At 32.9% G+C, this 17,358-nt stretch overlaps 1 protein-coding gene across 1 annotated transcript in view; it reads left to right on the top strand.

Annotated features, from left to right (window-relative positions):
- Eys (eyes shut homolog) overlaps positions 1 to 17,358 on the top strand; it is a 1,560,564-nt gene that overhangs the window by 86,117 nt on the left and 1,457,089 nt on the right. Inside the window, 2 exon segments of the mRNA XM_015487393.2 lie at positions 442 to 635; positions 3,296 to 3,423. Coding sequence (XP_015342879.1) covers positions 442 to 635; positions 3,296 to 3,423 — 322 coding nt within the window.

Below are 17,358 nucleotides of genomic sequence, written 5' to 3'. Positions count from 1 at the left end.
TAACTAAAAAATAAATATTAAAATAGTGCATGAGGGCTGGGGATGTGGCTCAAGCAGTAACGGGCTCGCCTGGCATGTGCGGGGTACTGGGTTCGATCCTCAACACCACATAAAAATAAAATAAAGATGTTGTGTCCACCAAAAACTGAAAAATAAATATTAAAAAATTCTCTCTCTCTCTTTAAAATAATAGTGCATGAATGCATTCTACTGTCATGTATAACTAATTAAATTTAAAAAAATCATTAAAAATTACAAAAATAAAAACACATACAATTCTGTACCAAAAAAGAATCCATGCATTTTAGACTATTTTCTATAATGACTTTCACTTTCTTTTTCTATAATGACTTTCTCTTCATATTTTCTCTTTTTCTTTTTCCCTTTCTGCTCCCAATCCCTCTCTGTGTATGTCTCTGTTTCTATATGTGATTTTTCAAGGTCCATTCTGTGAGGAGCTCATGAAACCTCCTAATCCTTATTCTCATTGGGAAGAAAAAAATTGGCAAAAATGCTGCTCTGCTTACATCTGTGAATGCCCAAAAGAAGTTCTCAGTCAAAACTGCGAAACTGATGTCAATGAATGTTCTGAAGCAGCACATCAGATTGGCACTGACTGTGTCAATAAACCAAATGTAAGTCTGAATGTAGGGAATGAGAGAGCAGTTTAAATGAAATTCACTACTCAAATTACATATGAAAATTGCATATAAAATTTTCATTAAATTATAATTTTAAAACATAGGAAAGTCAGAAAATCTACTTGTTCACTTTCCTTTTTCCCATTTATATAGAAACCCCAATTTTAAAACACTGCTCAGTCTCATTTTGTGCTCTTCCACCTGTATTCTTCCTCAGAAACAATGTAATTTTACATACTTTCTAGTTTTCGTTATTTCTTTTAATTTTTTCTTCTCTTTTGATTACATCAAATTTTCACACCTTATTAATTGAATATTTAAATTAAGTAGACAAATGGTTTGTTAACCGTTCTCACAGACCACTCCGTTTTACTACTCATCATATTTGCCACTAACTCTTAAAAATCTTTTGGAGTTTATTTTTCGAATTTCACAACTCTTAATCACCAACAGTGTTTAAATGGAACTTTCTTCTTGGAACAATGTCCATCCTATTAACAATATTTTGGTCAAGCCATTACTGAGAAGTTTTAGTTTAATTATACAAAACATATAATATAAAGGCCTACTATAGTATCATTTTGTAATTCACCTATAATTTTTTGAAAAACAGCTAACCAGTTGTCATTAACCTATGTTAAAGGAAACATCAACATTAAGAGATTTTAGTGGAAAGAACACTAAGACATGCTTGTAACAATCAAGACCATTATACTTGTAAGGGGAAATTAGGTCCTCTACTCCGCCTCCCCAAAACATGTCTATGTCCTAATCTCAGCAATATGTATCAACTCTATGTTACATAAGAAGGGGAAACTAAGGTAGCAAATAGAATCAAGATTGCTGATCAGCTGATTACATCACAGATTATCTAAACAGGACTGATGTAATTACCAGTCCTTTAAAGAGGAAGAGGGAGAAAAAGTATTACAGTCAGGGAGAGGTTTGAAGATGCTGCAATTCTGGTTTTGGAGTCGAAAGAAGGGATCATAAATGAAAACTGAGGTCAGCTTCTAGAAACCAGGAAAGTCAGGAAAATATTATCTCCTGTAAGTTCCAGAAGGAACAAACCTGGCATCTTGATTTTGGCACAGTGACATTCTGTTCAGATTTATGACCTCTGAAACTATAGGATAATAAATTTTATTTCTTTAAGCTACTAAGCTTGTAAAAAAGTTTTCGACACATAAAAATTTGTTATATGAATGAAAAATAGTGTAGTAAACTATGAAAATTTATTAGTAGGATCACTTGAAAAATTTTATTCTAAATTTGAGAATAAGAACAATTAAACACACTCTAACTTTACTAGTTATGAGTATCTTAAGAAGTGATCCTCAAAGGATGTTTGCTTAACTATTAATTCATAAAAGTACTTTAACTCTTACTTGTTTTTGTGTTATTCATTATTATGTTTGAAAGAACATGTTTTATTATAAATAATTTTGAAGACACTTTATCATTTCCACCATCACCATGCAATAACCTTAGGCAAACTCTGTATGTTTCATATTTAGGTGTTTTTCTTTAGGGGAAGTGGTACCAGGGATTAAACTCGGGAACACTCAACCACCACATCCCTAGCTGTATTTTGTATTTTATTTAGAGACAGGGTCTCACTGAGTTGCTTAGTCCCTCACTTTTGCTGAGGCTGGCTTTGAACTCACAGTCCTCCTGCCTCAGCCTCCCAAGCTGCTGAGATTACAGGCATGTGCCATTGCTCCCAGCTAGTTTTTTTTTTTTTATGAGTATTATTTAATTGGATTCCACAAAGAAGAAACACAATCATCTAATTCAAGTTCATAGGCATTTTATCTTAGAATTACTTAAATACTATTATAAGTTTGAAAACGATGATAAAGGAGAAAAAAGAGGGAAAGAAAAGAGGACAAGAGGAGGACAAAAAGTTATGAATAGTGCCTATAGACTACAGGGGCAATAACAGATAAGTTCATCAAATTTAGTTTTACTTTTGTCTTTACCTAACAACAAATGTATAGATTTATAACATTACGATCTTCTATTTTCTAAGTATAATCACATCAAATTTAAATGGCTTAAGACAATTATATCATTATTATCTCTATAGTTCTGTGAATTAAAATGTCTCAGCTAAGAGGTTCTTTCTTGGTCCTAGTTTCTCATGAAGTTACAGTCAAAAAGTATCTGGGACTGCAGTTTATCTCGAAAGATTGCTTTTTCACCTGTTTGGTGGCTTATATTAGCTATCAGCTGGGTCTTTAGCTGGGGCTAACAGCCTTAATCCTGAGGAAGACTTCTTCATGTGACCTGGGGTTCCTTACAGCATGATGATTGGATTTCAATGAACATTCCCAAATACATGGAACTGCAGGACCTTTATGTCTGGCCTTGCTTAGTCACATAACACCACTTTTCAATAGTCACAGCCTTGTGTTCAATGCAGAAGTGCATAGTCTCCAACAGCAGATTGTTGGTTTCACCTAGGAGAAAAAGTTTGTGATTGGGGATATATGTGACATGTTAGAAAACAGAACATCCCATGTTACTGCACACAAAACAGCTTCCACATTTTTTAACAATTTCCTTCTCTTTCCAGGCAAGAAACCATTCATTATCTTTCAAATATCCAAAACCTTTGTAAAAATATTTTTAATCTTTAATTTAATTCCTAGGATGTTGTGTGCATCTCTTCATTAATACATTCAGGAAAGTTATGCAAGATAAATGAAACATCACATAATTCATTTTCCTGGAAGGGTAATGTTGCATGTATTAAATGTGAAGAAGACTACCAACACAGGTATAACTCCTTTTCTGCTTGTTTTAATACAATATTTAAGAATATTAAGTCATTTGGACAAAATAACAGAAGTTTCTGATTTTACTTTTGATTAATATCTTGTACTCATTTAATGTTAGAATAAAAATATTTGCATATTGTCTACTAATTTTGGTGTTAATTTTAAATAAGTTTTTATGGAATTCTCAAAAATGATTTGGGCAAGAAGTTATAATATAAATATTATATTTTATAATGGAAGTTTTAAGATAAATGAAAATATTTGCAGAAGAAATGTGAATCCCTACCATATTATTTTCTTTTTACACATATAGTGTTAAAATTTGAAAGGGTAACCATCTCTTCCTCCAATTCACAAACCTCAGCTAATTGTTGTTAGTTAGGGTCTAGTCAGACTTTTAGGTGGTAGCACTTACTTTTTTGCCAAAAATTACACATTTGTAAATGATATCCTGGCAAATAATTTTAGTTCACTTTAAACAGCTTTATAGGTATTTTCTCACACCATTAAAAATACAATTTGTACTGTTCACACTTGCTTAAGTTTTATCTTGCTGCTTAAAGAAAGTTCTGTTGGACTTTATTAAAGAACAGTAAATAGCCTCACAATTTTAGAGTATTTATAAAATTAGAAAATTAAAAGCTGGGGTATAATGTAGCCTTAAATACACCAAAAGAAGCATCATAGATATATATTGCATAGTACATTCATGAATTTTAAAGCAGCAGAAATTCAAAATTTCTAAAAAAAATAATAAGTTGTTGAAAAGTGGCTTTTCAAAAAATGTGAAGAAAAGAAACTTCATCATTAGATCTTGGATGGTCTAATCCATTGAACAAATTTGTGCACATATTGGTGTTTTATCAACATACCAATAAACGCAATTAGTATTATTTCAAAAATAGTGGCTTTTAATTTACTATTTTTGGTTCTTTGCCTAATAGTGCTGGCGTATTTGTGAATCTACTTAGGAAAATGATCAGCTTTAAAAAATATAGCCACCACTATGCTAATATAGGTAAATATACATTCATCTATAATTATTGGTTTTATTATTTTACAATAAAGCGTTTATTTTAAACCCTTATTAACATTATCCTGGCAGCTTAGAATGCAGTTTTGTTTTAAAATAAATAATCAAGAGATAAATTAGATAACAAGAAGCATGGTTGTCATCTCTCAGTTTATTGTTCTGTTAATTAATGGATTTAATTTTTAAATAATGTAATTTGATCTGAAATCTTTTGCTAATGAGTTTTAGTTAATATGGGTGTTATAGAAATTCAAATTTGATTTTACAAAACTGAAAGAAAAAAATACCTCAAGTAAGTAGGTTAGGTTTGAAAACTTACTCATAAGGATCACATGAGTTACTCTCTGTATTCTGAAATTGTCCATACTATTAAAATAGACACTAGTATTGCTGTATGTATATACGTGGCTGTATAACCAATGTGATTCTGCACTTGGAAAAATGAGAAATTATACCCCATTTGACTCAAATGTATGATATGTCAAGATCATTGTGTTGTAACAAGCAACTAATAATAATAAAAAAAGAATTTGAAGTATATATGGCCATGCCAACTCAATTTAAAACTCTGTCCCTTCCTTCTTCTCTTGATTAAGAGAAGAAGCACAATATGGAAAGTAACAGAAAAGTAAGAACAAAATTGGTCCAACAAGGCAGAAGCAACATTCTATTTTGAATTATAAATGAAAAGTAAAGACTCAGAAATCAATAAGAATGTGATAAAAATTTTGTACACAAATGCAGAATTTTCAACTCCTAACCTTCTTTCCCCCAATTTATCAATGACAAACTCTGTTAACTCTTGTTACACTGACTTGGGTGAAGCAAAGGAATTAATATAAATTTAAAAAGCATGAAAATGAAATGATAACAAAATTAGTCTTAAAATATATTTTCTTTTTTCATAGTAGATGAACAAAATCAGTGAAAAACATCAGCAAAAAAAATCAAAACTATTGACTTAAATGATTTTACATTAAGAATATATCTGTATATTGCTAGTTTAGAAGCTATGCTTTTATAGATCAGTGATTAAACTTTTAACTGAATTAGAACTTCCTGAATGACTGTTCAGAACACAAATCTTTGTTCTTATTCCTAAATTTTCTAAATTAGAAAGTCTGGAGTAGGGATTGTAAAGGTGCACTTCTACCAAACTCTCAAGAAATGCCAGTGCTGCTGTAGATTCCACCCTTAAGAATTGCTGGTCAATATAAACTCTAGCAGCATCATACAGAATATCTGCTTATGCATTTTACCCTAGATTAACTCCTTCAGCAAGATACAGTAACACCAGTTTGAGACAATATTGGCCCTAGTAACAAAAAGCATCACTGTCAGAAAAGAGTTAATTTCCACTTGTGAGTGCAAACCAGTAATTCTCTTACCACTTAAATGGCTGAAAGATCAGGGGATCTATGGATGCTTCACATACAATTTTATTATTATGAGCAGTAAGAGTGCGGAAAAAACCACAACATCAAAAATGGCATTGCTGGGTGTAGCTGGTACACAGGAGAATCTTATAGAAAAGGAACAGGAGCAACTGAGGTTGTACAGACATCAGACCAGAGGAACACAAATTTAGTGATTTCCAAAAAAAACAAAGAAGTGTGTCTTGGTTAGTGCTATCAGTACTTTGAATGATAGGTTAAAAATAAAATGAAGTTTGTGAGTTATAGTTGTAATGACTATTACAAAAAATGAAACAAATATGTAAAACAATTTTCCTAATACACAAAGTAAATCAGCTATGATTCTGCCAGATAGTTCTCTCAAATATAGCAGCATAGGAAGGCTGAATTTTTTTAAAAGACTAACGATTATGGGAAGGACTAACAGAAACCAGTAGCAAATGTTTAATCATCCTGTTCTCATAAATAATCTGGAGCTATTATCCTTTCCTATGCCAAAGGGGAAAGCTAAGAGTACAATTACTAGGAACCAAAGAAAGAATTATATCTGTATCTTGAATACAATATTTTACATGAACTGTGAACTCATAGAAATGCTCACAGTTATGTCTAAGCTACAGTCTGGCTGTGAGGAAGTGAAGGGAATAAACACTTGGATTTTCCCACCTTTTGCTGCTGCTCCATTTAGTAGTGTCTCATCACAACCACTGGTCAGCATCCTGAAATACAGTACAAATAGAGGGGAATGAAAAAGACTACATAGTACCTAAATCAAAGATAAGCAATTATGATAAGGTATTTCAAGATATAAAACTCTAGAGAGGATTATGCTAAGGGGTGAAGGAGAAATCACTGTCATGGAAGGGGTGAACAAATGGAACAGATATTCTTAGATTCTATGATGTGTTGCATATTTACGTGTCTGCTGGCCTCTGAGAAGCAGAATCCTAGATACATCTTCGAAGAGGTAGCCATTCATCTTAGTAAAATTGTATTTTGGTATGTATGAGAAGGCTGCCCTTAAACCACACAAGCTTGTGACCAGAAGACAGGCCCACACTTACTTCAAAATTGGCTGTTTAATAAGGTCATTCCTACTGAATATTATGATGTAGAAACTTTCAGTCATTTCCTGTACCAGCACTTCACAGAGAATTGGGAAAAAAGGAATTAGAAAATTCCTCCTTCTAGTTTCTGCCATCTTTCCATTCTGGCTACAAAAGTAAAAAAAAAAAAAAAAAAGCTGTGAAATATTTTAAAATTACTAAAATAATGCTAGACTATCTCAAAGTATGTGAGTACATCTAGTCCAAGGAAAGTGAAACTTAATCTTTGCAATTGGTGATTGGAAATAATAGTTTCCTAAGTGTTCTTAATCACACACAAAAGTTTTAATTATGTTAGGTGATACATATAATAACTAATGTGATTGTGATTATTATATAATGATTGTGTATTATTACATATATAGACACACATATTTCTCAAATCATTGTGTTGTATGTCTGTTTTATTTTATTTTTTTTCTTTTATTATAGGGGTTTGAACTCAGGGGCTTACACATGCTAAGCAAACATTTTACTACTGAGTTACATCCCAAGCCCTACATTTTAAATTTATGCAATTTTATTTGCTAATTTTACCTCCATAAAACTGGGGGAAAAAGAAATAAGTGAGATTATGATTGTATTAGAGAAAGATACATTAAGTGAGATGGTAAATGTTAAAGAATTTGAATTAGGAAGAATGTTTAAGAACCTTGCCTTTGGCTGCAAGAAGTATGTAAGTATAGCAGGGTTTGAGAGCATAATTTTTAAATAATTGAGATGTTTAAAGAGGAAGATGGAATTAAGTCCTGATGCCACAGTGAGGAAAAATGTATAATACCCATATAAAACATGTATAATACCCATATCCCAAGGCGTAAATGTTGAAGAAGAGTAATCACTACTTTAGACAGTGTAAAGGAAGAGAATTCTAAGAGGAAATGAGACATGTGCAGATCTCTTTGGAGGAAAAGAGTCTCATAGTGAGGAATGACCTGGGAACATTTGGCCTCTTGGGGTTTCTGAGGTAAAAGGTGATGAGAGGTTAATTTCGATGGCCTTGAAAGTAGATCATAGTGGGGCAACTGTGGATATGGGCATAACGTTAGTCATGTGGAATTGGCTCAGAAGCTCACAGAGCTCAAGAAACAGTCTTTTGTGAATCCCTCCAAAGGCAACACTAAAGCAGGAGTCTGTGCTCTACTAGATTTAGGCAAATGGCTGGGGTACCAGGGCACTGAAAGATCCAGCACTAGTGAAGTTTTGTAGGTTCAGTGATCACCTCTTGTGATCACTAACCTATAAAAGGTGGTGGAGAAAGGGAATTCTGACATGACATAGAGAGTTCTGAGTTCTCCAAATACACTAGAACAAAATATGCTCTGCTTGTGCCCCAAGATTTTATACCAGTTTTGAAGACTATCATGAACTACAGTACTAACATTGCCATTTTTTAACCAAATGCACACACACTTACTTAATCTAATATCTACTGAATGCATTGGATCTACTATCATTTGCATCTCAATATGATCACATTCTGAATATTTAGAATGTAATGAGGAATGAGGACCCAAAACTAATTTTTAATATCACCACCTGGTGTTTTACTCATTCAATAATTTTTCAAATTTGAAAAACAATAGTTCATCATAACTTGAGCAACAGTTTATTTAAAAATCTAGACAAACTAGATATTAGAAAAATACAAATACTGTGGTTTTAAAAATCAGAAATATTGTGATATAAAGTTTTTCTTGTTGTTGTTGTTCTAAGCTTTTTATTTTCTTCACTCAAACTCTAAAATATTTTATGGGAAAATGATGTTTCAATTTATTTTTTCAGCTTGGTTTTATTTCTGTTTCCTATTCATTGAATTGCAATTTTTATAGCTTCGACTCCTTCTTCAATCAGTGCGTTAATATCCTTTCCCCCCTTTCAAGTGAGTTTCATGATTTCATTAAGCTGTGATGTTTCACCATGTTAGCCATGAATAGAGTTAGAATTTTCAGCTTCTGTCACAGTAGTTAATTAAGCATACACGTGACTGAACTGAAACACTGCATCCACAAAAATGCATGGTTCAACATATTTCCCTTCAATATGGTAAAGTTATATTTTCACATAGATTTCAAAAAATACTTTTTAAAATATCAATAGCATGTTTGGATCAGAAATTTATTCATTAATGAAATGCTTCAACGTGGACACTCAATAACTCAACTAACAGGAAACCTCAAAGATTTGAAATTAATTATTTCAAAATCTGGGCTGCTACAATTACTTGCATAAAAACCAAAAAGTTCTGGTTAATTTTTCTTATGAATAAAACATCTTAAAATTTAACAGGACAAAGTGTGCTAAAGTTTAAGAGTAGTTTTTAACTGAAGATTTTAATTATAGACAGTTAAAATATTTAGGACATTGTTGATATTCCTTTAGCAAAAGTAGATATGTGCTACTAGTAATGTGATTTTTATTTTCAGAGACTGTTACAGATGACAGAGGTCATCGTATTATCTGGTTCTATAAGTGCCTCTTTTTGGGAACATTTGTTTCCATTAGTATAACCCTTCTTCCGTTAGTCCTGGACATGTCAATTTCTCCATAAATAATAATAAACAAAACATGAGTGAAGTTAGTACAGACATCTCTGTAAGGTTGAATCAGTTGAATTCATTTTGTCATTTCTAGGTTTTCTAAGTCATACTTGATCAAAGGATTCTTAGCTCTAAAATAATCTGTAAAATCTCTTAACACTTCTTAAAATTGAAACTTTCTCACTGTGCCCTCTGGATCACATATTGTTAGCAGTAAATTCTCTAGAATGGATATTATCTCTTCTACACCGTTCTTTCTTTTCCTAACTGAAACTAGAGGACCTTTTCTCCTGTAGACTACTTAGGTGTTCACTGTTCACATTTCCACAACCTGTGTACCACAGGAAATGAATTGCAAATAAATGGCTTTGCCACTTACTCTCCTCCTAAAGACCTTACCCATTTTAACACAGACATTTATACCTTCCCCTCTCTGATTCTTTGTTTGTCCTTCTCCCTTGCTCATTAAGTGTTTTTCTTCCAAACTACTTCCACTAAAAGTTTTAGCACCCAGTTGACCTATTATTGTTTTTATCTCAATTGTGCATATATCTTGAGTGAGTTCACTTTCCATCTTGGATATCTACCCACCTTTGACACATATTTTACAAATTTAGTCCTCTTCCTCACCTCAGTCCATCTCCTGTGGTCATATACTATAACTTATCATTACCTGTAATTACATACCTTGCATGTCTTAATTAAAGTTTTCCACTGTTTTGTCAAGAATTCATGGAATTTCAAATTTACTTACTCATAAGTTTTGAAGCAGAAAATGTGCAATTCTTTCAATAACCAACAAACACCTCAACTGAATGACTGCAGTGGTCCTCTGTCTCTCATATGGTGCAGATCCTCATTTTCCTTTGAAAAGCCTATTTGCACCTGCATTCTCAAATTCCTTCTCTGCTTTTTTTTATATTTTAGCAACCTGAAAACACTAAACCTGTTTAACTCTCTATCCTACAAGGTAAATTTTAATCAATTTTCATATATACCTAATATAGCCTTTTAAACAATATATTACAAATTAATGGTTGATTTTCAAGTCCCAGACAAAGCTGCTTGTCTATGGTGTTATTATTGTTTTTAAGATCAATTTATTTTTCTCCCTCTCTAAGTTTCCCCACAAATATATACCAATGATATGAATACTTTTATCATTATAAAAATAATGGTTTTGTTCAAGACACCATAAACTCTCATCTGGAGCTGTTCTATAGCCTCCAACTTGACTTCCTTGTTTTGTCTCTTCATTGATGCACATATGGAATGAAAGTATTATTGACAAAAAATATTTAGGTTGAGATCTAAATGAGGCAAGGGAACATGATAGAGAAAGAGTGCTTGTGGCAGAGAGAATACTCAAAACCAAATCCATAGCCTATTCAGGCCATGCTAATGACTTCTATGGAATAACTGGTCTGCAGAATGCAATGTGGGGTGGGGACAGGTAGAAAACATGAAGACAGAAAGGATCCTAGAAATAGGGGCAGTCAAAACATGCAAGCCATTTTAATATTTTGACCTTAAGTAATATGGGAGTATTGCAGGGTTGCTGGCAAATTAATTACAATATTTATATCATATTTAAAAATATAATGTGGCTGTTGTTTTGAAAATAAATTGTGAAGAGGCCTGGGAAAATGCAGGGACATGTTAGGAAGTTATAGTTAGTAGAAAATAGTGGCTTAGACTAATATTGAAGAGAGGACATGGTAAGAAATTTTGGATTATGGATGTATTTTTAAGGTGTTTTTAGGGTATTTATTTATACCTCAGAGAGAGAGAGAGAGAGAGAGAGAGAGAGAGAGAGAGTAGATATATTGATTTATAGTTATTGACCTGAGTAACTGGAAGACAGTTACCATTATCTTACATAAGGAAAGCTACAGCTTAAGTAAATTCAAATGGTTTGTTTCCTTGTCTTCTTTTTGCCACAAAGAAGTGTGTATTTGTTTTAAAAATATGTCCCTCTCCTGCCACTGCCATCCAGTAGTTTTTTGCAACATGTAAATAAACCCTGATATATTAAAAATGCTCCCAAGGTGAATCATCTTTTGCTCCTGCCCATCTCTCCCCGATCATCTCTTCTTACCAAGGTCTCTTTGATTACTCCAGTGTTGTCACTTTGGTCTTTGAGAGTTTCTTTTTTGGCAGTGTTGGGTATTGAACCCAGGGCCTTGTGCATGCTAGGTAAGCACTCTACAAAATTGAACTATGTCCCCAGTCCTCTCTTTGAGGTTTTTCTATGCCCCAAGTTGTCTCCTTCTTCAAGACTCTGTATTTACTTGTCTCCATCCTTTTTCCAGAAAGCACAGTAGCTCAATATTTACTTCATTCATGATTTTGCTCAAATATCATCTCCTTAAGATGTCTTTGCTGCCAATTTTGACATTCTTAAAATAGGTCATTCCAGCCAGGCACAGTGGTGCATGCCTATAATCCCAGGGGCTCAGGAGGCTAGGGCAGGAGGATTGAGAGTTCAAAGCCAACCTCTGCACAAGCAAGGAGCTAAGCACATCAGCTAGACCCCGTCTCTAAATAAAATACAAAATAGGGCTGGGCATGAGGCTCAGTGGCTAAGAGCCACTGAGTTTAATCCCCATCACCAAACAACAACAACAAACCCTCATTCCTATTACTATCTTCACTATTACCTACCTTTATTTTAATTATTTATTTTATGGCACCTATTCCTATCATTATATTTTTCTGTTTCTATAATTTTCATCCTCTGTCCCATAAGATAATGTAAATTAAAGCAGATAATTTGCTGTTTGAAGAGTGGAAACTCTTCATTGTCTTTCTACATTCAAAGTTCAGAGTATATCATGCTAATTTTAATTACCACCCACAGAGGTCTAGTAAGGTTATATTAATGTTTAAAAAAACTATTAAACATGAATCATTTATGTCTGGAGATCCACATAGCGACCTACTTTTCAGTTTATGCCCGAAAGATAAATTGATAAAATGTGAAAGCCTGTAAGTCTATATGTTTTGTTTGTCTTTGCCCATATAAGCCACAGTTAGTAAGCATGTAGTAGTAGTGCAAAGCTTTATTGTAAGAATAAGTCTTTATTTACTTCACAGGCTTTTTTCTGAGAAGTGGAATAGGTACATGACACTGTTGAAATTGATACAAGTAACTCTGCCTCAGAATCTCCATCTCTACGTGATAAAACTAAAACAGACAAAAGGGAACTGCAGTGCTTTATTTGAGACAAAAAAAAAAAAAATGCAACACACATATTCGAAAGGTTCAGGCCCTGAAAAAAAAATGTACCAAAACCCCCTCTGAGTTTTCAAACAAGTAATAGGAGTGTTTCAAGATAACAGAAGCACAGAAAAACATTTGGAGTTAGTTTCTAACTATCTCTTTTCCATTTCCTATAATAGGGTAGTTTGAAAGAACTATTTCAGCAACTAGAAATCCATAAGCAAGAATGTGCTTCCATTCCAAGACTGACTCAGTTACATACTGTCTTTCAAGGAGTTCTTTAAACAATAATTTTCAATTTTTATTTTTTGATTCATAGGTAGTTACTTCATTATTTTAGTACATTAGTAATTTTCCATAACATTTAGTATATAGTAAATACTTAGTTTTATAGATTTACATTTATGAATTCTCTAACCTTAAAATCTGACATAAATCTGATTTCCATATTACATGAAATATTTACAAAAATGTTGGTGATGGAGCCCATACAATTTACTGCTATAACTATGGAGTTAATTGCTGTGGCTCTAATGAAGACCAGCACCTCTCATTAAAATTAGTAGTATGAATTCCATAAGTCATTGAGCAAAGTGGAATATTTTGCTCAAAAATCATGTAAGTTTGAAGAAGCAGCAAAGTTGTCAGCATTAGATTATTTCATTTGCTTGCATGATCAGCATCCTAAGGAGAAATTCTCCTGGTGTGTATGTAAGAAAGTAGCTTTATAAAATTAACACTAACTTAACCTAGTTCCCAGAGTACATGAGAAAAATCCAGTGTCCTTTAGTATAATATGTATCTAGACTTTCTGCTTTCTGGCTCAGGCTTGTTCTCATTGTTCCTTAACTTAGCTAGAATTCTGGGAACAGAAAAGAGACATTCAAGGGCATAGTGTTTTACTGTCCCCTTTTCTTTAGGAATATTACAATAATTTAGGTTACTTTTGCCTTCCATTTAAAGAGTATTTTCATATAGATATGTAACTATAATTTGGGTTTTCTAACAATGTCTAAAAAGGCATTTCTTTCCTCTTTCCCCTTATTTAAACAATCGATCTCCTTGACAAAAGTGGCTGCTAAATATTTTGAGTAGCTTAAATAAATTTGGTCTTACCTTTTATCATCTCAACAGGAGCAATGCATGCAGATTTTTATTGTTTTTTGAGCTAGGCAAACATTGTTAAAATAGCATGACACCAAGAGGACAACCAGAGAATAGTGGATACTTTAGCAATATAAATACTTCGATTATGTAAGAAGTATAAGTCAAAAATCAGCCCCACTTTAGTTTTTCTTCTCCTTTTTCACAAAGAATGAATGATGTTCTGAATTGAAGGGCTGAAGCCTTTCAGCTGCCAAAGAGGGAGGATAGTGTCATATAATGCAAGAGAGAGGCTGGGCCCAAGACACTCAGAAGAAGACAGATAGGACAGCTACTTGAACTTCATTGGCACGATTTTCCTTCTCCTTGCCAAATGATGTCTCACTTGGAACACTGCAGGGAGATATGGGACTTGATGAGGTAGCAAAGAAAAAGAGAAGAAGAAGCCTTAAACTGTAGAGAAGAAATGAGTCAAAACAAAATGAATAGAACTGGAAGTCTTTGGACTTGGCATTTTAAATAAGAAAACTAATAAAAAATGCCAACAGATTCAAGAGGAGCACATACACACACATACACTACATACAAAGAATGCAATGAAAAACCCAGACTTTCATTTAAACAATTTATTTGAAATTTGAGGGGAAATGATGACCCACATTGCAGATGTCTAGAATATTTTAATGGAAGAATTATTTTAAGATAGATGAAGTAAAAATGTAATGAAGAGTTGCTTTCATCTTCATGAGAATAGGTGACTCTCACCCTAAGTTATGATCTTAACCAATAATGAGTTTTCCATAAAGCTGCCCATGGCAAATTTTGAAAAGCTAGAAACCACTAGTGCTTCCTGTTGACCTTAAATTGCTTGAATTTTCTCTCAAAATATTCTATACCCAATTGTTTATTTTCTATCTTGTCTCACTAAATGATAAGCTCAATGAGGGAAAGAAATTTGTACACTAAAATATGCACCATGCCTAGAAAAACAAATACCTATGTTATGAGCTTAAGACTTATTAATTAAGTGAATGAATGAACAATGACAGGGGGAGTTGAACATCAAGGAAGAGATCAAGGAGACCCAACATGTGCATAATAGCAGGACTAGAAAAAGAAAATAATATAAAAAAGAAAAAAAATTAATCATCTAGAACAATAGCAGCTCTCCAAGGTGTAAAAGATTATAGAAGGAAGCAATAATTAATCAAGTCGAATGTTTCCTTGAGCTACAGAAAGAACTGGGTCTGAATATTAAAAAGGTGCTCCATGCAACTCAAATTGACAATAAAGGCACAAAAGGAAAATCTATTAAACTTCAAGACAGCAAAGTCAATTTACCTACAAAGAAAAAGTAATTAGAAGAAAAAGTAGGGTGACGTCATATTGTTTATTTGCAACCCAGGTCAGGTAAAGACACTCCAAAAGCATTGGTAGCCCTAGACAAAGTTGAAAGTATCTGTAGACTACCAAAAGACTGCTGCTTTCTTCAAATCTATACATGATTAATATATATTAGATGATGAAGGAAATAGTTTTGTGTATGCCAAAACTCATACAATCTATCTCCAAATATTCTATCTGAAAACAATAATAAACTGACAACATTTTTTACTAAATGCTTCAGAATAGAAATCTCAAATAGGGAAATGTGAAGGACAAAAATAGGGTGTAAAAAATTAAGATTGAAATGTGCAAGCATGTGTGTGTTTCTGTGTACACACATACACATGTGTCACATAGGTAAATCTAAACAGAATATCTGAATACATAACTAAAATTAGTTATGAATTAGGGCTCCTGAAACGGAACATTCAGTAGGAAAAAATGATATTTAGTAATAGAATCTGAAACTAATAGGAATAAATTATTAAAAACAAGACTCCCAGAATTTAGACTGTGAAGGAAGTATAAATCATAAGAGAGAAATTTAAGTGTATATATGAAATGATAATGCATGCATATTAAATGATTAATAGTTCTTTCCAAAATAAATAAATATGTGGGTGTTTTTATTTTGTTTTTTAAGGTGGGGGTCAAACCCAGGGCCTTTCATATAATAGAAAACTGCTCTACTACTGATTATAGCCCTGATCCTTTTTGTTTTATTTTGAGACAGGGTCTGGTTAAGTTGACTGGGCTGCCTAGAAACTTGCTATCCTCCTGTCTCAGCCCCAAAGACAGTTGAGATTTCCGGTGTGTGTCCCCACATCCAGCTTCTAATAATATGTTATTGATTATGCATCAGAGAAACTAAAATTTATTACTAGTAATGTGGACTTATGAAAGAAGCTTTTGGAATTATGAAGAGAAAAAATAAAATAAATAACAACAAGCCAAAGGAAAAGAAACTATGTACAAATGCCACATTTTTTTAATCCATTCATCCACTGAAGAACATCTAGGTTGGCTCAACAATTTAGCTATTGTGAATTGTGCCGCTATAAACATTGATGTGACTGTGTCCCTGTAGTATGCTGTTTTTAGGTCCTTTGAGTATAGTCTGAGAAGAGGAATAGCTAGGTCAAATGGTGGTTCCATTCCCAGCTTTCCAAGGAATCTCTGTTCTGCTATCCATATTGGCAGCACCAATTTGCAGTCCCACCAGCAGTGTATGAGTGTAAATTTTTCCCTGGAATCCTTGCCAACACTTGTTGTTATTTGTCTTCATAATGGCTGCCATTGTTACTGGGGTGAGATGGTATCTTAGAGTAGTTTTGATTTGCATTTCTCTGATTGCTAGAGATGATGAGTATTTTTTCGTATATTTGTTGATTGATTGTATATCCTCTTCTGAGAAGTGTCTGTTCATGTCCTTGGCCCATTTATTGATTGGATTATAATGGATAATTATGAATGTAATGCACTCCACTATTGTCATGTATATAATAAATAAATAAATAAGAAACTATGTAAAAACTATGAAATGAAAATATTGAGTATTAAAATGATCAAACACTGCTTGACATAGTTTTTCTTGTTAATAAAAGACATAAAATTTCATCATTTTGTTTATTTCACCTCCTAAGTATCTTTACTTATTTGCTTATTTATTTATTTTTCTTCTGTATACTGGAATGAAGTATATCCTATTTATCTTTACTACCATAACAGCCCCTTGATCAGCCTCCAGACTATATTTATGTATTCCAAAAATTTCAAAGCTTATTATTTAACCAATTAACTGTAGTAGATGTATGTATAATACTCTAAATTTTAAGTTTCCAATAACTTTCATCACACTTTGAGATGAAATCCAGAAGTCCAGAGAGTTTTCATGTTGTAGAATATTCTAGAACCAAGATATTTAGCTGTTTGGTAGGGAGTTCAGCAAAACTGGAGTTAAGTATAAATAGACATTTACATATTTTAATGGAAGCAAATATCCCTCTTAAATCATTTAATCACAGTCATGATGATTTGTATTTATACTTGTAAAGGACTATATGTCATGCTGGCATTTACATGAAGAAGGAGGAAAGGAAGGTATGAAGAAATGGAAGGAGAGAGGAA

The sequence above is a fragment of the Marmota marmota genome, unplaced genomic scaffold, assembly GCF_001458135.2.
Source record: "Marmota marmota marmota unplaced genomic scaffold, marMar, whole genome shotgun sequence".
Lineage (NCBI taxonomy): Eukaryota > Metazoa > Chordata > Mammalia > Rodentia > Sciuridae > Marmota > Marmota marmota.
Note: the sequence above shows the minus strand (reverse complement) of the source record. Positions and strands in the feature narration are given on the sequence as shown.